General features: G+C 37.3%; 1 protein-coding gene across 3 annotated transcripts in view; it reads left to right on the top strand.

The window, feature by feature from the left end:
- CACNA2D1 (calcium channel, voltage-dependent, alpha 2/delta subunit 1) overlaps positions 1-22,317 on the top strand; it is a 421,901-nt gene that overhangs the window by 182,471 nt on the left and 217,113 nt on the right. For all 3 annotated transcript variants that reach the window (XM_010580942.1, XM_010580943.1, XM_010580941.1), the window contains exon 4: positions 7,972-8,031. In XM_010580942.1, the coding sequence (XP_010579244.1) occupies positions 7,972-8,031 (60 nt within the window). The remainder of the gene's footprint in view (positions 1-7,971; positions 8,032-22,317) is intronic.

Raw genomic sequence — 22,317 nt, 5'->3', positions numbered from 1 at the left:
TTGTTTGACATTAACTGTACATTTGACTACTGAAGAATTTTAGATTCTTACTAAAACTTCACTGAGAATCTTACTATAGTCTAATATATTTCAAAGACTCTTCCAGCACTCCTTTAGGAGTAGAAGAAGTGCTGGCACTATGTCACTTTTGCCTTCTCTGTTTGAGAATTTGCTACCATTAGCTAAATTCTTAAATCCACACAATAAGAGAAAGGAAGAAATAGGAGAGAAGAGATCTTTCTAGTTCATGTTTTAGAGAAGGGCTGCTTTTACGTAGTGGAAAAGTGTTACTGTGGCAAATGGTCTTTTGGCTTTATCCTTTTTGGCTTTTCTTATATGACAATTTTGTCAGAGACGGGTGATTGCACACAGGATTTTACATGTCAAAAGCCCCATGTGTGATGTGTTCATTTAGGGTCTCCCTATTTCAGTTTTCCCTATTAAAATCGATATGATTATTCATGTCAGAAAGCATTAACTTCACCTGCAATATTGTAATCTCAAGTACTCTAGTTCAGATTTGGCTTCCCAAATCTGATTACAGAATCATATTTCTGATCTTATTTAGACCGGTGACTTCATTTACTTTAAGTCTTCTGCATTGGAATTGGAAAACCACTAGAAGGGTAAAACTTCTCTGTGGAGAATCAGCCTGATTCTTCCTTCACTCATTTAATTAAACAATAGGAATAAAGGTTGTCTTGAATCATAAAGAATGATTTTCACTACAGTTGTTTAACAGATACAGAAATCCCTTACGGCCTTGTCTTCTAAATATACGGAAGGTGATAACAATTTTTTTCCATTAGATTTCTTTTTAGCCGGCATGACAGCCTTGTGTTGGATATGAGGTCATCTTGTTAAAAAAACTGATTAAGAAGGTCTGAAATAGAATTACTGTTCATGTGAATAAAGCAGAAATGGCTTGAAATGCATTAGACAAGCACACAAAATATATAATTTTCTGTTTATTTTTTAATTAAAGTTGAGTTTTGTAATCTACAGCTGGATTAGAAAAAAAAAACCTACCAGTTTAAGTTGTTGGTAATGGTTAATAGTGGAAGACAAAGTTTGAGGAGTTATTTTGAATTGTGGTCCAGAGTATAACATCAGCTTTATCAAAAATTGTGCTAATTGCTGATTTTGTTAGATTATGTATAAATTTAGGCCCGTAATTTATATGAAGAGTGCTTTGGTAAGTCTCACAATGCCAGCAGACTTCTAACATACCCTTTTTCCTTATGAATATGACTCATCTGCTGCCTCAGATGACAAAAGTGAAACTGGCTCCAGAGAGTATCTGGGAATATGTCATACAAGGTCTATGTTGAATGTAGGAGACCAATTATAAACATACTCTTTGCCTGTGACCTTATATGCTTCAGATGTCCTCATTAACAGACCACAGATCAGATTGCCATCATGTGGCACAGCAGATGCCAGAGTAGGAGGGAGGCTGTGTCTCTGCAGTGTAAATACATGAAATAAAACCATGCTGCAGGTCAGCACGAATCAAAACCCTACTGTTGGTCACCATAAAAAAAAAATCTTCAAAAATCTTTGTAAATATTAAAATTCTGGTTACACTTATACTGAGGATTATGGTATTTACATAATGGAATACAGCAATGCGTAGGATAACAGTTCTTATTTGAGTTAGGGAAATATGAATTATTATGGAAACTTATGTGCTACCGTGTTAGCAATCAAAATATTTTTAAAAGCAAAAAAAATTACTTGGAAGAGGAGATCTTAAACCTTGTGGTTACAGTTTAAATCAGCAAAATTACGTATGTGTTTGGTTCAATCTGAGACATTGTTTTATGCTTGGGACTATCTTATCAAAACTAATGTGCCACAGCTTCATCAAATCTAGAAAAGCTTTTGTGCTGATAATTATTATGAATGCCCACTTGTGAGAAAGGTCATATAGCAAATATCTTCATAACAGTTACATGTAAAATGTAATAAGTCCCTATTAACCCCTCCCATGCCCCACTGAGAGTACGGAAATAAAGACAAAGAAAGTCCCCGTGTATTTATATGGGGGTTATGGTCTTTCTATCATTAGCACTCCCATGCTCACTTTGGGGCTACGGACCTTCCAATTTGCGAGTGTTGCCTGTTGAAATCACACCCCCTTGAGCCAAACTGGGTGATCTTTTTATACAATAGGGTAATAGGAAATTAAGGACTAGGGTAATTCATGGGTATTTGGCTAATTCATTACCAAGAATTACTACAAAAATATAACATACTCCATGCAAGTAAAGACAGTAGAATCAAGGTGGATGAAAACAGTTCTAATTTGGCTTAATACAGAATGTAACAGCTTACTGAGGTGAAAATGCAGTTCTTTAAAATTTTGTCAGTCTGCATTAAAGCTGTAGTGAAATAACAGTACCAGTCTTCCATTGGGACTTCAGACACCTTATCCCAATCTTAGAAAATCTTTTCTTCATGTTTTTCTCCTGTAATTTATGTGCAATTCATAATCATCTACAGAAGAACAATATTTGTATTTCAGATACATGTACAAAAACCGTGTTTGAAACTGCTTTTACACATACTCTTTGTGGCTTTTACACTGTTCATGCAAGAACAGGATAGAATATTTGGATCATATTTTAAAATCAGGATTTGAAGGTCATTGTATGTTTCTACATTGTTCTATTTGAGCTTGATATTGATATGTTCTCCCTGGCTATTTATCTTTTTAAAATAACCTAAATAATCCATGGATTTGGTGTTTTAGAAAGCTTTGTGAGCGTACTGATGTCTAATAACTCTAAGTTTACACATTTTATAAAAGTTTCATATATCAAGGGGTAGTCAAATATTTTTTTCAGGATAAAATACTTCAAGGAGAGTGAGAAGCACAAAAAAAAAGATTCATTTCATTGTGCTGCATATAATTGTAATTGGGCCATTAGCTGACAGAATTCTGTGCTGGCTAGGAGGAGATAAAGATACGACACACGCACAGAAATGAAGGCTGGAAGATGAATAGGCCTTCTAGGGAGTTGATCTTTACAGATCAGATAAAGATTCTTCAGGTCTCTTTTCTTGCAGTCTGTGCTACATCAAAGGCTGTCTTTCAGAGATAGTAGTGTGCACTTGCAACCTGGGGACAAGACCTTCAAAAATGGACAGTTTTCAGATTGACAGGCAGCTGGGCTTTGGATTTTTTAGTTGTTGCTTTTCTTGTCCTTTCTTTTTCCTTTTTTTTTTTTTTGGTGTGTGTGTAATCTTTTGTAATCCCTTTAAAAGTTAAAGAAAAGTTCATAGGCTGATGGACTAAATAACGCTTGCATCTTATCTATCTTTGCCAATAGCTGTTTTGCTTTAAAGGTAACCATTCTCTCTGAAAGATTTAATGAAATCTAGTAGAAGGTAACTCTTGACTTCTTTCAAAGTTTGATTAAAAATACTTATTTGTGGGCAGTGGCTGGCTGTCCTTCAAGGGATAATTGTTCTTTTATTGATGAGCTATATATTCTGAAAATTCCAGAAAATAATGCACCCTGCACAATATTTAGAAGATAGCAAGGGAGAGAGCAGTTCTCATTCATTAAAAAAAGTTAAAATAAAGAAAAAAAAGAGGTAGAAATAATTGTTTCATCTAGAAACATTTATTAAACAAATGCTTGTTTAATCACAGTGTTTTCAAACACCCTAAATTTGACATCAGCTACTGTGTCAATCGCACTGGCTAAATCTGGCATCAGCCTGTTTTATCTCTCACTGAGCAGCACCGTCTCACAGCTGTTAGGCATCCTCCAAAAGCATAGGAATAGATGCTACAGCATTTTGCAGCCTTCTCTTCCTGGTCATGGTTTCTCAATTTATGTACTACTTCAGAGCAATTTGAGTTTCACTGCCATAATCTGAGAATCCTTGCTCTCCGGCAGACTGAACAAAGTAGGTTTTTTTTAAATACCTTGAAGTAAGCCAGAACGTTTCTGTTACATGTTAGTTTTGTTCCGTTTCCCCTTTTAAGTGGTGTTTGGTTTTTCATCCGCTCTATCTAAAAAGTTGATGTTAAATAGAGCTTCATTCAAGGCCTGAAAACATCTCACAGTTTTGATCTTCACAGCACATAGGGAGGCATGGAGTAAGAAATGATTAAAACCTAACATGCAGAAATAGCGTTTTGCATGTTTGTTTTAGAACCATTTCTGCTTATTTTCTTACATATAACAATATGAATCTAAACATTTTAGTATTTGCTAGAGAAATCTGTAGGGAACTGCAGTGGCTCATGGTATTAAAGAAGGTGTTACCTTATTAAACCCTCATTGTAAAGAGAGGGAAAATGGGAAGTGTCAGGTGTCAGCCTGCTGTTATGTTACTCCTCTGTTGGCGTTCTCCAGAGACTCTTCCATCAAAACAGGGAAGGCAAGACCTGACATTTGCATACCTCAGAAGGAAGCAGGCATGATTTCTTTGAGAGAGATGAAAAATTAGTCTCTCCTTGTGTCACAATAAAGGGCATAGGTAACTCAAGTTTGCTTCACAATCTAGCTATTTTTGACCCAGGAGTCTTGACATCTTACCCTGGCTCTCAGCAAAGTTCTCTCTGTGGAAGGGTGAATGTCTCAGTTATTAGACTCCATGTGGCTGTAGCAGCAAGGTTCTTCTTGCATAGAAATTACAAACTTCTGAGAACACCTTAGCTTTGTTATTTATTTATTCATTTATTTATGTATTTATTTTTAATTTAATACTCTTCCCTTATGTTTCATAAAAATATAAGGTGTTACACAGGAGAGAATGATACTGGGTTTTGCATCCACAGAATTCCTATCAGTCAACCCATATATTTTAAAGCACCCACTTCTTGAAAATTAAGTCCTTGAATGTTCTATGTCCTTGTGATAGCCTGCACATAAACATTGATAAAGAGTCTTCTGCTGGAGGTGAGCTGGGTAATCAGAGTACTGTAGTAGACAGGTCTTTGGGAAATGATCCCGTATATTTTTGCATATATAACTTACATAGCTGTAGAATCACAGGATTGTTCTGTTGCGGTAATAGAAGATGAAAATACAATATGTATCCCCATTTTGAGAGATCAAATGATTTATTCTTGTGACCACTCAACTCACAGGTTTATTCTAGTCCTGGTTAACAGCCACTATACTGAATACCAATAATTTGTGTGACGTTTATAGGAATTGTTGATGGAAAAGATGATCAGGGAAAACAATACTGGGTTGATATGAAGTTGGCTAGGCTTTAATTTTATCTCTGACATAGGATGCTAGGAAATACATTCTAAATATACATTCCAGCTAAGCTTTCGGATATAATTTGGAAAATTCTTCTAATAACTAGCGCAAATAATAAATTTATTGTTCTGCAGTAGAGCAAAATGCAGGCATTCTTCAGTTAAGCAGTGAAGAGGACATCAAAAAGGTGTCTCAGCCTGTTGCTACAGTTATTGTGCATAGGCCTGGCTCATGGTCATGTGTACTTCCAGTAAGGTGTTGGGTTTTGGTTTGTTGGAGTCAAGGAACAGCCATTTTCTCATTGTTCAGTATTGTTTCTCTGTAACCAGTTGTTTGTGCTTTTGTATGAGCTTGATTACCTTTAACAGAGCTCTGTACACATACCCCAAATGACAACTTCTCATTTCGGAAGCTATTTTAAGGTATGAAGACCTGTAGAAGTTGCATGTAGTGTTATTTTAGCAGGTTACTTAGACAGTTAGGAGAGGTTCTAACTTAAATTCTTCAAGGAGAATAAGAATACAGTACCTCTTTGGTGAGGGATATTCTTTTTTTTTCTCCATTTGAGACCAAAAAAACCCCAACACAACAAAAAACAAAGCTAATTTTTTTTATTAGCTTTTAGCATTTTTGCTTTATACTGCAGATTAGCTGAGGAATCTACCAACTTTTCATGGAGCTGAGGTATTTCAAACGTGGCTACAGTTCTTTCCATGCAAACATTCCTAGTAATGTTAATGCTCAATATATATTTCTCTTCATAATCCATCTATCAGTTTGTGCATTTGGGTTCTACTGTCTTTTGTGGAAAACAATTGCAGTTCTCTGGGCACCTTAAGGCAATGAAGCAGAGTGTGAGGGAAATCTGAGGGCCGTGTTAACTGCAGCTATTTACATGTGTAGTAAGTGTCATATCTTGCTTTGCTACAGTCTGGTGAAACATGACTTAGTTGGCTTGAACTCATCAGAGGATATGCAAATTCAGATGCAGAACTGGCTATATTGAATGAAGAAATTAGATGGACAAAATTGTTCTGGTATATTACCAGAAAACCGAGAATACTGTTAGGTATCTGAGGTGTTTGTCCAGTGCGGTCAAAGGAGAGTTGTACTGTGTTTTTTCCCAGTGTAATGTATCAACTTATATCATAGTTTTTCTTTTGTAAATGTGGCGCTTAGCTACTCTGCGTGAGTACAAGATGCTAGTAGCTTTCTGTTAGCTAAGAATCATTTGAATTGACAATAAAACAAATGAGTGGGGGCACTTATTTTCTGGCAGCAGAGCACACAGGTTCATTGGAGTTTTTTTGTGTATAGACAGTGATAGCAAATGTAAAAGAAAGGAAAAGATCCTAAGTTTTGCTTTGTGAAATTTATCATCCTGATAGTTGTTAGAGGGGGGAGAGGGACTGCCCTCAAGGGACCCGATAACAGCAGTTGCTCTCCTGGGGGGGGCTGCGGTGAGGTTCTGACAGCACCGTCTCTGCCGTTCCAGCTTACACAGACTTTCTGGTCATACTCCTTTTTGGTTGTTAGCAAGAACTGACAGTTGACTCAACTGTCAATGTGACTTAGACCACCAGTTCATTTTGTGTAGGAATTGGTCTGAATATTAAAAGGATCATCAGGCTTGAAAGCGTTTTCATCCCTAGTTACGTGCTGGATATAGCCAGGCTATTTCTGTTAGAAAGGGACCACGATTCCCCAGAAACAACAGTTGCTAAAATTTTTATTGGGCTATCAAATAATTTAGTTCTCAAAGTAAGCCACTCAACAATTGGGACATGGCTGAGTCCACATGAACTACGTTTACATCAGGTAGCTGCTTCTTCAGAGTGAGCTTGGGTGCTTTCAGGATGGGTGCTTGCCTCCGGGGCGGCCGGCGCTGGGGATGCTGTGTGCAGCTCAGCTGAAGAACACGCATTACGCTTGGCAACTTTTACACGCAAAATTGTAGTAAGAGCTTCTCATAAGAGCGTACAAACAGCTTTTTTTCAAAGGCTTAAAATTTTCTGAGGAAGGACGTGTCACCAAGCCAATGGATGTGTCTGTACAAGAGGTAGATTTGGAAGAGCATGGGCTGATCGTTCGGTGCACTGTGCTTTGCTTCCCATGGGGCGAAGTGGACAAACTAGATTTCTTTCAAATTAATTTAAAATGGGAAAAATGCCCTCTAGGAGCACGCCTGTTACTCTCCAACTACTAATGTGTATTCAATCCATGGGACCAGACTACAGCTAGTCTAAATTACTGAGTTTTTATGGGTCCCTAATAATCACAGGGGATGTCAGTACTTCCTATAATTGAAGCTAAATAATTTAATGGAGAAATAAATGTCCATAATACAGTGTTTTAAGATTCTAATAAATACTTGTCATTGGATGGTAGATTAAATTAATACATTCAAGGCAAGGTGCTCTGTGTAAGGAGGAGGTATTTTCAGAAGGATATTGATGGATTTTGAACTTAACTAGAACTTCTTAAATGACATTGGAACGAGGGTTAAATTTTCTAGTGCATGACTATAGTACTTCAATAAGCAAATAATACAGAAAATAGCATTTTTGAAATGAGATGGTGCATCTTTATACATAATTTTCAAGGAAGTGCGAAAAAGCATAGATATATAGAAAATTATATAGAGAAAACACATATATGAAGAAATTAAAAAAGAAAGACTTAGCTATGTGAAGAATCAGTAAAGACTAAAATGTATGTCCTCTTTCTCTTTGGTCTTCAGCGCCTCGCTAAAGAAGCAGAGAAGTACCAAGCATCACATCAGTGGAGGGATGAGTTTGGGGTAAGTTTCAGTTTTTCTCCTTTTAACCTTCTCAGATTCTTCCTCTTTGAAACGTTAACTATATTCTTACAAACGTGTTGTTTATATATCCACCACAGAAGGACTCATTGACTATGAATGGGCATTTTATTTTATTCAGTAGACAGAGTCTCAGTCTGGGTGTCTAGAGAATAAAGTGACTTTTCACTTCAGAAGCTCATAGGGAGTTTTGCAGACCCAGGGATGTAGCTCTGAGGTGTACACAAGACATGTTTGTTTTGACATACGAGGAAAGATTACAGACAAGACATCTGAGTGGTGGTTACTATCAGTTAAAGGTGTGCTACTTCAAGCACTGAAATACAGAATCATAGAAAAGATTTTTACAAGTTGTTTTTTGCTTACATCATGGAAAAAAGCAGGAAAAAGCTTAATACAGAACGATTTGGTTATCTACATGACTGTCATGGGAGTCATAGACTATTTTTTTAGAATCCCTTTCCATACTTTAACAAATGCTTCTCTTCTCTTCAATATTCTAGTATTCCTGAAAGAGGCCCTAACCTGGTCAAACAGTGAACTATCTTCTTCAATCATTTCAGACTTTACTGAAAAACAAGTGAGATGATCGTAAAATGTACAACATCAATTCTTTATTACCGATCAAGCCAAATTAATATTGTGCTGCATGATTATAAGCCTGTTAATTTTAGGCTACTGTTCCCTGCTAAGTGTCAAAGTCATTTATTATGCCCTCATTACCTGTTCCTTCAGAAATAAAAGCAGGTGGTGCTTTTACGTGATGCTGCTACAAACCTAGACTGTGTTTGCACATCCACTAGAATCATAGTGGCACACAGTTAAATGCACAATGGTTTTCTATAATGTCCTTTCTGATCCAGTGTTCCTCAGACACTTGGAGATGTGAAAACAGACAAAAAAAACCTCCCTAAGGTCAGGCCAAATAATTCAGATAAGATTGACTGTCTTTTAGGAATGCAGAGAGGTTCTGGACACAGCCTGAATGCTTTTTAAGTGTGCTCTCTGCACAGGCACAGCTTCTAATACACAGTAGAACACAGAACGCGTATTCCATAGGGATGCAGTAGTGAGATGCTACAGCGACCTTTTCTGCTAATCTGTCTCTGTTTTGAATAGAAAACCGAACCTGCAGGTTTGATGGACTCAGTGCAGAACAGTGTGAATACAGTCAGATGCTCTTTCTAATCATTTTGTTTCTTACTGTTTCGTACACACTGGCATCACATCAACAACACCGTCTCAGCTTTTGGTTTTCTTTTTGCCCTTTACTTGCAGTAGAAGTCAGTCATACCAGAGAGGCTTCTAGTCGTATCAGAATTCGTTGCCAAGGAGAGATCGCAAAGTAATTTTGAAATATGATTTTATATTAATGTTGTGGCTCACGCAAAGAATGGTCAGAATAAAAGAAAAAAAATGCAGTTGGATTTATAATAAAGTAACTGTAAACCAAGCTTGTGCTTTATTGTTTTGAATTTGGATGAGAGCAGTGTGCACCATGTAATAACCTTGACATTAGGTTATGCAATTAAATTTCAAATAAATGTATTAAGCCTCTTATAATTTAATTTGTTCCATTTTTGCCAGAAGTAATCTTTCTTCTCTTCTGGCCTACTTTTTAGAAAATGCCTGCTCAAATTAGTTTGCACACAGATCTTTCTGATAAGCTTAATTTTCACTGGAAGATTCATTCTCCTAATGGCTGTGGTGGAAAATGGAAGATACACTGTAAAACTTTCTGTGGATGATAGTTCTTAAAGTACTTCTGATAGCATTATGAATGGTCTACATCATGCTGTATGAGGTTTATTTCTTGTCCAGGATTTGGTTCTGAGTGATGAAAGCCCTTCCAGCAGCAGCATTGCACATGAGTCACTGTAAAAGGAAACTCTTTGGGACAATCTATTTCTGCTTCTAATTAGCTCATGATCATCAATGTCCTTGACAGTCAGACTGCAGCTGAATAATAGCCTATGGAGTTTTAAGGAGAAAATATCACAAACATTCCTTCTGGGAAAGTATATATGGGCTGACTTCAGTGGAACAATTCCAAAAGAGGAAGGGCAAAGAGGGCTGGCCATAATACCAAGGTCTATACAGAGCTACAAGGGATGTGTCAATCAAAAGACTGCCAGAGTGCCTATTCTAACAACTTGTTCAAAATTTGATTGTTTATTGCACAGTTAGCAGCAAAAGAAGTGTGGAAGCATTAAAGATTTTTAAAGATTTTATTTGCAGGTTAATGTCACAGGATAATAAAAATTCAGCATGCTCAGATATGGTCTTTGGAAATTAGCTAGTACAGGAAAAAAAATCTTTGAAGAACCAGATTTGGTCCCACAGCCTCATTTTTGTTATTTCAGCTAATAATTTCATGTAAAGACTGTCAGAACTGTCTAAAGGAGAAAATTTTCTTGCCTTTTAGGAAAAAAGTTGGGGCTAAACCATTGAGAGATACACAAATAAATCCACATCTACTAAAATCCCTTTTCCCTACTATTTGTAATTGAATGAGAGTAAAATTTCTTCCAATCTTTCTAGTACTATAGTGTATTAAATTCTAGCTACTTCAAGAAGACCAAGCAAAGAAAAACAAAAGTGAAAATTTAAGTTTTGGCTTTTTGATAAATCATAGAATCATAGAATGGTTTGGGTTGGAAGGGACCTTAAAGTTCATCTAGTTCCAACCCCCCTGCCATGGTCAGGGACACCTTCCACTAGACCAGGTTGCTCAAAGCCCCATCCAACCTGGCCTTGAACACTCCCAGGGATGGGGCATCCACTAATTCCCTGGGCAACCTGTGCCAGTGTCTCATCGCCCTCACAGTAAAGAATTTCTTCCTAATGCCTAATCTAAATCTACCCTCTTTCAGTTTAAAACCATTACCCCTTGTCCTATCACTACATGCTCTTGTAAAGAGTCCCTCCCTACCTTTCCTGTAGGCCCCCTTTAAGTACTGGAAGGCCACTATAAGGTCTCCCCGGAGCCTTCTCTTCTCCAGGCTGAACAACCCCAACTCTCTCAGCCTGTCTTCATAAAGGAGGTTCTCCAGCCCCCTGATCATCTTTGTAGGCCCTCTTCTGGACCCGCTTGAGCAGGTCCATGTCTTTCTTATGTTGGGGACCCCAGAGCTGAACACAGTACTGCAGGTGGGGTCTCATGAGAGTGGAGTAGAGGGGGACAATCACGTCCCTCGACCTGCTGGCCACACTTGATGCAGCCCAGGATGCGACTGGCTTTCTGGGTTGCAAGCACACACTGCTGGCTGATATACAGTTTTTCATCCACCAATACCCCCAAGTCCTTCTCTGCAGGGCTGCTCTCAATCTACTGATCGCCCAGCCTGTATCTATATTTGGGATTGCCCCGATCTGTGTGCAGGACCTTGCACTTGGTCTTGTTGAACTTCATGAGGTTCGCATGGGCCCACCTCTCAAGCCTGTCCAGGTCCCTCTGGATGGCATCCCTTCCCTCTAGAGTATCAACAGCACCACTCAGCTTGGTGTAATCGGCAAACCTGCTGAGGGCGCACTCAATTCCACTGTCCATGTCACTGACAAAGATATTATACAGTGCTGGTGCCAATACTGACCCCTGAGGAACACCACTCATCACTGCTCTCCACCTGGACATAGAACCATTGACCACATCTCTTTGAGTGTGACCATCCAGCCAATTCCTTATCCACTGAGTGGTCCACTTGTCAAATCCACCTCTCTTCATTTTAGAGACAAGGATGTTGTGTGGGACAGTATCAAATGCTTTGCAAAGTCCAGGTAGATGATGTCAGTCACTCTTCCCTTCTCCACCGATGCTATAAACCCTTTGTGGAAGGCTACCAATTTTGCCAGGCACAATTTACCCTTAGTAAAGCCGTGTTGGTTGTCTTGAATCACCTCCCTGTCCTCCATGTGCCATAGCATAATTTCCAGGAGGAGCTGCTCCATGATCTTGCCAGGATCAATAGTTAAAGGAATCTCTACCAAAGTTTAAGAATTTTAAAATTTTATTTTGGTTTTATCTGAAATAATCTGTTCATGTTTGCCAAAGCCAAAAATAACCATGAACACAGAAATCTCAGGTTGGTATTAAATTGAATCTGGAAGGCGTGACCCAGCCACTCACTGAACAGCGAATATCTGGTGTTAGCTAAAGTGTTTTCATATTCCTATCCTGCTGTCACCTTGCACAGCTTTCTAAATGCACAGATTTACACTGCGGGCTATATATATTCTTTTTATTAATAAATGAACACTTGTCAGGTGTATATTGATTGTCTCAAGAGCAAAAATAAAAATCTAAACCGAGTTAAGAACATGTATCTTCTTACATATTTACCATTAGTTTTTAGCTAAGTGACAGAAATAAAGATCATAATGGATTTTGGTATTTTGCATTGATAATTAAATATCAAAATAATTTTAGCAATTAATTCATTAATATTGGATTGTAACGTGTTGTTTCCTGATTAAGCACGAAGTCAATTAAAATATCTGAACTGCGGTTTACATCTACAGCCCTAAAATAATACTTACCTGTTAGAAAACTGTTAAGTCTTTAGAGAGTATTTGTGAAGTTCACGAAGGCAAATCCAAAGTGCTTAGCTTCAGGCAAATAAATGCCATTCTCTGCTTCCTACTCCATTGGTATTGCCCAATTCCCTAGCTGCATGTACAGCTGGAGAAATAAAACCTACTTAAATGTTTTTAGATTAATGCAGTTACAAATCAGAGGTACAAACCAATATTTCTAAATGAAACAGCCTTGTCAGTTTGAATTTTCTTGTATGCTGCAGAGTGAAGGGTGGGGAGGGTTGACACTTGTGATGATCCAATTATTTTTCTGGCATAGAGATGCATGAAAAAAATTGTACGTGAATTGGAAGAAGGAGGGGAGAATTCTGTATTAAATAATTGCTGTTATTCCCCAAATGGATCTTCTACAATTACATTTGATACCACATTTGATTGCCTTGCAATGGTTGGTTAACTAAAGCAATTTTGTTTCCAGTTGGGTTGCAATATTAATTGTACTTACACATGTATAAACATAAGGGATATCTCATTTGTATTTTAATAAGGGGAGTCTTTATGGATGGCCTATTAGCATCCACTTATTTATATGAAGACTGAAACTCAGACTTTTAGGAATTCATTATCACATTAAAATGCCACATGAAAAATCCTTTCAATATGCCTTATCTTTTAACCAATAGTGTCATTTTATATTCTTCTGTGTAAATGATGATTTTCTGAGTCCTGGTATTTCTGAGATGGCATTTGCTGTGATAATAATGTGTAGGCTGGTGTTTATGTACCAACTGGGCTTAAAAGTAAAGATAAAAGGTCATGGAAATATTACTTTGGAATTATGATCTTTTTTCCTACTACAAATATTAGCATTACAAAACTGTATTGAAAAGTTGTCAGCAAAGAAATGGAAGATAAAAAGAATAACTGAGATAAAACAAGTCTAGGATCATAAGAGTTGATGCAAGAGGTGACTTGCAAGAGCAGAGCAGTAGTAGGCATCTCTCTGTGCTTGACATGCCTTGCAAATTGAAGATTTTCAGGAATTTATGGTGGATGTTACAACAACACTAAAACATTGCATCTTAAAAGCCTCAACTGGAAAACAAACCAAACAACAAACTTTCAGGTTTAATACTGCTTCATTCTAAAGAGGCGTTTTGGTAAACATACTTTGTCTTTTAAAAGAGGGAAAAACTCTGTGAAGAAAACAAACTAGAATACTTTTTCTTCCAGATCATCAGAGAGAGGACACAGCTCTCTTATGGTTTGTACCTCTGATAGTCCTCTTGGGTGCAAAGAGCCTCTGTGGGAAATGACACTATTGAGATTTGGCTCCAGACCTGGGGTACAGAGAACCAGTTCCCACAGGCAGAAAGTAGGTGTGGGATCGTTTCCCAGTAGTCATATATATTTTATAATTTTGTGGACGTTTTAACAACACTAAACACAGGCAAAGTGTCAAAACTCTGATCCAAAACCCAGTGAAATATATCTTCCATTGATTTTGATTCATTTTGGATAAAGCCTCATACTTCTAAAGCCTATGTGGTTTGGAAAAAAATATTCCAAATGATTGATTTAAATTGACAAGCAGATGGTCAAGGTTTTAGGGAGCATAATATTTTATTCTCTGACAGGCTGCATGCCACCTTCTCTTCTGTGACATACAGCTTTCATTTGTGTATAATTTAAATTAGATGTGCCCTGTCTGACTGAAAGGAATGAAGTCACCTTTTTTCTGTCAGTGATTGTTTGCGCTTTGATACCTTTCCAGTCAGGGGACGGAGTTCTGTATGTGCACTGGGAGTGGTAGGAAGGTGAGGTGCAGAGGAAATAAGAATGAATTGTATTTACTGAAATTGGGTGGTTTTAGTGGTTGTTCTGACATTTATTTGATGCTTATCAAATCACTTATACCTTTTTGATTCATAGAAATGCACTGTGAGTATTGGAGGAGCAGGCATTTCTGCAAGTTTTTCAACAGCGCCTTCTCAAAATGAGACAGGAGATACAGCAGTTACAGCATTTGAAGCCCTCTCACCTTGCTTTCCTAGGATCTCTGTAATTAGTAAGAAGACATTAATCTTAATGTAGAAATTCACTGTGAACATGCCCATGCTGAAGCCTGTTTGGAGACACATGACATAGTCTTCACCCAGATGAGTGCAGAATTTGTCTGGCATTCCCTAATGGGAGCAGGATCCCACTGTCCACTTGTCCATCCCCAGCATCCTGCCCCTAATTCAGATTCCTATTTTCACAAAGTCTCAGCAATGCCTTCTGGTTTAACAAATTTCTAGGAGGCACTAGTTAGATATAAGAAATATATCTTAAAGGCAAAAATAAAATGCAGGTTATTACAAAACTTTTTAAGGGTAATGCCTCTTGCTAGCTTGCCTGGAGTTTTATAACTTCCTAGACTCTCTCAGATGGGTCTTTGATTTTAGAAATCATTGACTTCCTCTAAAATCTGGGTTGCCATAGGAGAGCTCTTCCATGCTTTCGTTCCATTATATATGCTCTAATGTGATCCTGTATAAGGATAACACCGATATAAGTGTTAGTGTGATTAATCATTTGAATACATTTATAATCACATTTGTAATCCTTGATTTATTTATTTTTTCACACTTCAGGAGTTTTAAACCATTTAGGAAGTTGGTAAGAAGATGGCAAACAGTAGCTTTACAATTGGAACCAAGATTATGTATAAGCAGGGATTTTAAGTGTGTAACTGTAGAGGAGCTAGCTTTTCTGCTATATCTTTTGGTCTCTAGATTTTGGTTATTTATCATCTCTTAAAATGCTTACATTGAGTACAGGAATGTAACTTTATAATATAAATCATTGCAAGGATCTCATCTGTGCAGTAAAGTGCTTCTCTTGTAGGGAACTTGCCAAAAAAGCTTTTAAAGTGAAGAAACACCTTCAGTCACTGTTGAATCTTTCAGGCATTCCATTTTTATGTGAAAAATCAAATATGTTAAAAGACATCTAATACTCTTTTTACTTATTGACCAGGCAACTCATTTAAAAAATGTACAGCTTCTGAAAAAGGGGTGGAGGGAAGGAGCTGGGAAAGAAAAAAAAAGAAAAAAAAGGTGTGATTTCTCATTATTAAGACACCATACATATGCATTATCGCCTTCGTTTTGAATGAGTCTTTAATGTGCTTTCTGAACAAACATCTTATTAAAAGCAAGATGTACTATTGCACTCAATTTATTAACACCCTGTAGATTCTTTAGTTTACAATAGAGAAGTATGATATGTTAAGAAGAGCTTTCTGCAGGCTGCTGTTGTGCATATTTTCTAAGAGTTCATTGAATTTGTAACACAGACGAAGCTAACTAGTTTTTTGATTTTACCCTTCACCTTCAAATTCAGTTGGTAGTGTCAGTCTGTGATAAGTAATTCTTAGCATTGCTTTACTACCTTTGGTGAATCAGTAAAATCAATTAGAAATGGACTTCAAGGATGCTGTTTATTTTGTCTGTAAGCTGCTTTACCAAATATTTATAGTTCCAAACTAACAGTAGCTTTCTCCTTGATTCATTCTTGCTAGGATAACTAGTGTCTAACTAGTTTCCTCTCTTTCGATCATCTCCTAGGAAACTCATTATTTCCCCCATTGCCCATGACATTCATGTTATCCTGACCCTTTTTTACACTGAATTTAGGAAATGCACCAATGTTTTGGAAAAAGGAGTATTAACTTACTTAACTCTGCTGGTTTTGAATTACTAGTAAGAGGAGAGAAGGTCTTATTTTTTAATTAAAAGAAAAAACCCTGATATAATTTAGTATGCACAAAGAGTTAAATCAATGGAATAAGACAGTAACATTCAAGTATAGCTTTTCATAATGGAGGTGGACTTCTAAAAGATTGAGAAATTCAGAAAATATTACAAAATTTTGATTCTTACTTCAGAGGAGAAATGCCATTCATAATAGCAAATCTTAGAGATTTTTTTTAAACAGCAGATTAGACCCAAAATATTTTTCAAATGTCTACTGTCAAAAGGGGCAAATACTGGGAATATATAGATAGGGGCTTAGGACTATGCATATTATTTCATATTAAAAATAAAACCTTTCTGAAATTCTGAGATGAGTGGGTTGGTTTTTGGGAGGTAGGGATATCTGTGTTTTTCTTCACTCCATTTCCTTCTGTTTTTTCAAATGATAAAACCACAGGAGTCATGCAGGCCTTGATAGCTTACCTTGTTCTTTTGCCACAGGATTCCTGTAGGATACTAGATGAAAATTCAGCTTGTCTTTGTCACAACTCATCATCTTTAGAAAGAGATAAAGGACCTAACATGGAAGTTGGAAGGTATACACGTTTAAAAGTTTGTAGGTCTCAGGGATGGTATGAAATACCGTGCCAAAAAAAAAAGGGGGGGGGGGGGGGGGGAGAGACAAAGGCTAATGGCTTAAGAAAATATAAAATATGGCATTTTCAAACATTATGTACTTAAAGTATACTACCAAGAAGTGACATTCCAAGAACAGTGACTTGTGCAGTAGTTGAAAACAGAAAATTTTTGATGCCTGTCCTATTTTGCAGTTGAGATACAATAGAAATTTTAGTAGGATTTTCATTCTGCACAGACTTTAAAATGCTCTGGTAGGACTAGACAATCCTATTATTAGCATTTTGCTCAAGGGATTTAGGAATTCTTATCCTTCCATCCTGTGAGTATAGTGTAATTCTCATTAAAATTTAAACAAAAGGTGGAGTTGTGACTCTTTTATGACCTGAAAATGATGACATGTGATTCAAGTAGGGGCAGATACTTCTGTAGGCTTGCCACAAAGCAAGACAAGCATGTAACACAGAGCAGAGAGACTCTGAAAAATTAGCAATATGCTAACATTCTCCTACATCATGCAAAGAAACTTTAAAAAATTCTACCTGATTTGACCAGAAATGTAGGCAGTTAAGCATTTGCTTACTTTTCTCTAGTTCATTTTTGCTATCAGCTATGAGCAAATCAGAACTGTATAAATATGCAAACAACTCTAGGAGGGACATTAGGATTTAGCAAGTCTTGAGAGCTCTAGGCCAGCTCCATGACTGCCTGTAATTTATGTGTTTATGGAAAATGCTTTCATTCTATTTTCATTTTCCCTTTTGGTAGTTCTAAATTATACTGCACTGAAGTGTATTGTAACTGCCTTGAAAAAATGAAGAATAAATATAAATATGACTATGCTAATCCCGAACAGATCTTTGCTTTTAAAAATGGATGAATAATCCCTGATGAATAATTAATTCAGGTAGGATTCTCTTCTTCGTCCTTTGGGCATTACCACTTCTCAAGAGAGAAACTTCAGTTTTGCATTTCTTAAGAGTTACACAGGGGAGCAGTAAAACTAAGGAGCTTGGCTCTATTGATATTTTTCTGTGCTTGCATGACATTGTGGTGTTTTCTCCTGATAAAACTTTTTATGCTTTGGGTGTGATTTTTCTTCCACCTAAAAAATGCAAGACGACTTCCAGCAAAAGTTTTCTACCAGACTGAATGATCTCTATATAGGCAAGTTTAATTTAATCTGATTTGCTATGGGTATAGTAGTTTAAATGACTTCTAGACTTAAAGTATTCTAAAATATTTATTGAGGAAGTATGTAGTCTTGCCATAGCACTTGCCAACCTTTCAGATAAAACATTTTAGTTTTACTTTACTAGTATATGCAGGCATTTTCTGCTAGGGTTATATTATTGCAGCAAAGAGTGGGTTTTTTCTTTCGGTGAGGGATACCAGCAGAAAAAAACACAGACTGGATTAAGACTGAAGCCTTTTCAAAAATATTATCAATGTATTTGTTAATCCCAAGTGATGGTTGTTGCCATTTCTTCTACTGACAACTAACTTGGAAAGAGATAATTTTCCTTATTATAGGAATAAGGAAACATAGGAATATAGGCACAGGACAAAGGAGATGTAATTCCAAACACTTCCAGTCTCTCAGTCTCCCCCCCCCAATACAATTCTGCCTCAAAGCTTTCCTTCAGCTGGATACCATTCGTAAAGTTTGGTATTGGGGAAAACATAGTAAGCCCTGGCACAGCATGTGTATGACACTACAAAGCAACACTCTTAAGTACAGTCTTTGGGTAAGACAGTTATGAAACATATTTGTAAAGATTTGCTGATATTAACATTGCTTCATAAGGCTTTCAGCTAATTTAAATCACGTTTTGAGATTCTGCATTCAAGGTGGAGAGATGCTGTTTAAATGTATGAATGGTAAAAAGCAAAACTGGTGGATAATGCAGGAGATGAGGATCACAGATAGTTTTTGAGTAGAGCCTGGGACTATGCCTAAAGCCATAGCTCATTCAGCACCTTCTAACTCCTGCAAAGTGTAGGGTGGGGAGCAAAAGGCAGAGGGCCAGCAATGCCAGCCTGACTTCTGTGAAACGCTTTTGTAGGTGAAGTGGCCCTAGGGTAGCAGAAGCAACCTCGAATCTGTATGTTTTCCTGTGCTTAACCCATTCTTGTTAGTGCATATTTCATGCACAGAAGGGGATAGAGGCTTAATTCTGGCTCCCTGAGGCATTTCACTAAGAATTAAGTTCAAGATTGGAACTGGACTACATTTCTAAAGCTTACGTCTATAAATCTATACTGTTGAATAAAACAAATCTGTGGACCTGACTGTTGGACCAAGTGGCATAGATTGTCACTATTCAAAATAGTCTTGGTCTTCTGACTTCTCTTGGTGATATCTAGGGGGCTCTAAGTCATAATATGTGTGTGCATGTTTGCGTACTTTCCTGCTTAAAGTTTCTGAAATAATGTGAAGTGGTGCAGCTTAGAAAGTAATATTTTCAAGGCATGCAACTAGGGAATTTGCATGCTTCAGGTGCTATGTCAGTTACGTCAGGGCATGTAAGAGTGTTTGGTGGTATAGAACCTCTTGAGATAACACTGGAGGCATGTAGAAAGCGAGACTGGGTATAACCTCGTATAGGCTTGCCTGCGCTGTCAGCTGAGAATGGTTCCTGGTGCATGCTACGCCACAGAATGTGCCTGGACATTGTTTAGGTGTCTTGGGGGCAACTGTAACAAGCACAATATGGATGAGCAGCAGTCTGTATTCAGGATTGATCTGTGTTTTATTTTGAAGCGCAGATATCATACTCTCTGTGGAGAATCAAGAATGCTTTATCCTAAAAAGTACTGTGGTTACAGATCAGTAAACAGGCTGCGTCAAGAATAAACACTGAGAGGAAATGTTGTTCAAGAGAAAACAAATTTTCTTTAGAGCAATAGATACATAACAGTTATGGATAAATTTAGCCTGAAAATTGGAAGAAGGAACATCGAAGGAAAAATCCATCAGTTTAATGAATTTCTTGGACATTCTACCAACAGCAGTAGGGCAAATATCCCACTATTTTTGTGAAAAGAACTATGATCTTATGAATTATGCTGTGCTTATGAATTATGAATACTGCTTTTATGAAAAAGAACTATGATGTGGACAGCAAGACTGGATTTCCTTTGCAGATTCATATCAGTAGGTTTTGTTGACACAAGAATAGTTCACTGAAGTGGTTATGTGTACTAGTAAGAGTAGAGCAGTGCAAATCCATACATCTAATTGAACTTGGGGTATGTTTGGCCGAAGTAGGATGCACTTAAATCAATTCATTCACCTCCTCATGTCATCTGTATATTGACAAGGAAATATTAAAATGAAATACAACTGAATATGTTAAAAACCTTTTATATGTGCATGAGAGCTCTGCAGTACTATATTTGCAAGAGTTTTAAATGCTTTAATATGGAACAGATCAAATTGGGTTTTTTATTGCTTCAAGATAACAAGAGTTAAAGCTTACACATTTCTAAGATATTAGATATGCTTGTTCCTATTTCTCAGTGTTCATAAACAAGTTTCAGATGATATTTTAAGAATCAGACAAGGTATAAGCTTAAACCAGTCCTACTTAAATAGGTGGGAGGTATGTATATGCATGTATCAATTGTATACATTTTCCTCTGTGTGTATACTTGTACATGTATTTATGTATGTATCTACAGGTATTTGTGCACAAAAAGATCATCCAATAGTGCGTGTGTATTTATGTCTATAAACAGGTGCACACTGTTAGGTGAGTCTCTGTTTTGCAGGTCTGCAAGGGACTAAAGCTGGTGGGTTCAGATACTTTGAGAACACAAGCAGATAAACTAGTATGTGGCCGTGCTTTTGAAATTTTACCTCTGTCATGTTTTAAAGACCAGAAATATTTGAGCAGAAATGAACACAGAAGCAGAGAAAACATAATAGGTAGTTTCGGTGAGTTCAGTGAAAACACAGCATCTTTGTGGAGCACAGCAGATAAGGAGTCCTGGCCCTTGGGCTCAGTTTGCACAATTGGCTGATGCTTACTCTGCGCCAGTATGCATGGTTTGTGTATGTCTGTTATTTTCAATTCATTGTGTCAAATAGCATACAGACTACTGGTCTCATCAGAATAGTGGGTTTTAGCATAATGCTGATAAAGTGTCTTAGATCATGGCATAAGCGTTTAGAGGTATTTGCGGTACAAAACCTGCTGAAGTAGTTTTGGAGAACTTTCTCAGGCCAAGAGTAGCTGTTAGGATGGTTTCTGCTCGTAATGTTTTCCGGAGCCGTGCGAGTTATCAGCCCATCACATTCAGTAAACTCCTAAAGTAAAAACAAAACAAAACAATCTTTGACAAGGTGGATAGCAAAGTTTGTACCCTGAACTGTGTGAAAAGGAGAAGAGGGCAGGGAAGGGAGGGGAAAGAGGCCCAGGAAGTTTGGGCTGTTGCCAAAGAGGTCATTGATGGGAAAGATTTGGGAATGACTGCTTTGCTGCAATTGTCTCCTGCCTTTCTCCCCAGTTTTCACCTCTGTGTCTTTTCTGGATGTGAACATGGCGTCATCCTTGACAAGACACTTCACCCTTTTTTGCAGCATTCCTTCTTCTTTCCTCTTCAGCCCGTTTCCCATCATCCATTATCCCTTCTTAAACACTTGTAGTTCCTTCCTCTTTGGCTTTTTGAAATCTCAGTTCATGCTTCTGTAATACTGTGTAATGGTGCTGTTGAGAGCTGAGCTGAAGTAGTCCTCAAGCATCACAAGATAAATTTTGAGAAAAAATTATGCATTTCTTCAAATTCAAATCAATTTAATATATGTTTTCCAATGTACTTCATACTCTCTTCTTCATTATGTTCTTCCAGTGTTAAGCTCTTTTTCTCAGTAACCTTTTTGTTTAGGTATGCATGAGCCTTTCTGACTGCCTGTCTTTTTCATCAAATACCTGTCTTAATTTCACTTTTCACAATAGCTATTTCTCTTGTTTAAAATTTCTCACATTGGCTCTTTCCTCACATATTCTGTTATTTGTCCATCTGTCCACTCTGAATTTTAGAAAAGAGGTGAATTTCAAAGAAGTGCTGAACAGTACAAGAATTTTAAAGTGAATTATACAAAGCGTAAGGGCCCAAGCCTACATTGTGTTACCATAGATGTTGATGGGAGTGCTAAAGTGCTGTGAACTTCAATAATTCTCTGCCTAGAATAAGAGTTATATATATTAGATTTAAAATATTTTTGAAATTTTGTGCAATTCCTGAACTAGGACAGTGTGCAAATTCGGAACTAGCTGATTCCTTCTCTGAGTTGTTAAATCCCAGGACTGTTCTGACTTCTGCTCCTGGGCAGGATTAGGGAGAGTCCAAAGAA

Source organism: Haliaeetus leucocephalus, unplaced genomic scaffold (assembly GCF_000737465.1).
Source record: "Haliaeetus leucocephalus isolate CR32 unplaced genomic scaffold, Haliaeetus_leucocephalus-4.0 Scaffold751, whole genome shotgun sequence".
NCBI lineage: Eukaryota > Metazoa > Chordata > Aves > Accipitriformes > Accipitridae > Haliaeetus > Haliaeetus leucocephalus.
Note: the sequence above shows the minus strand (reverse complement) of the source record. Positions and strands in the feature narration are given on the sequence as shown.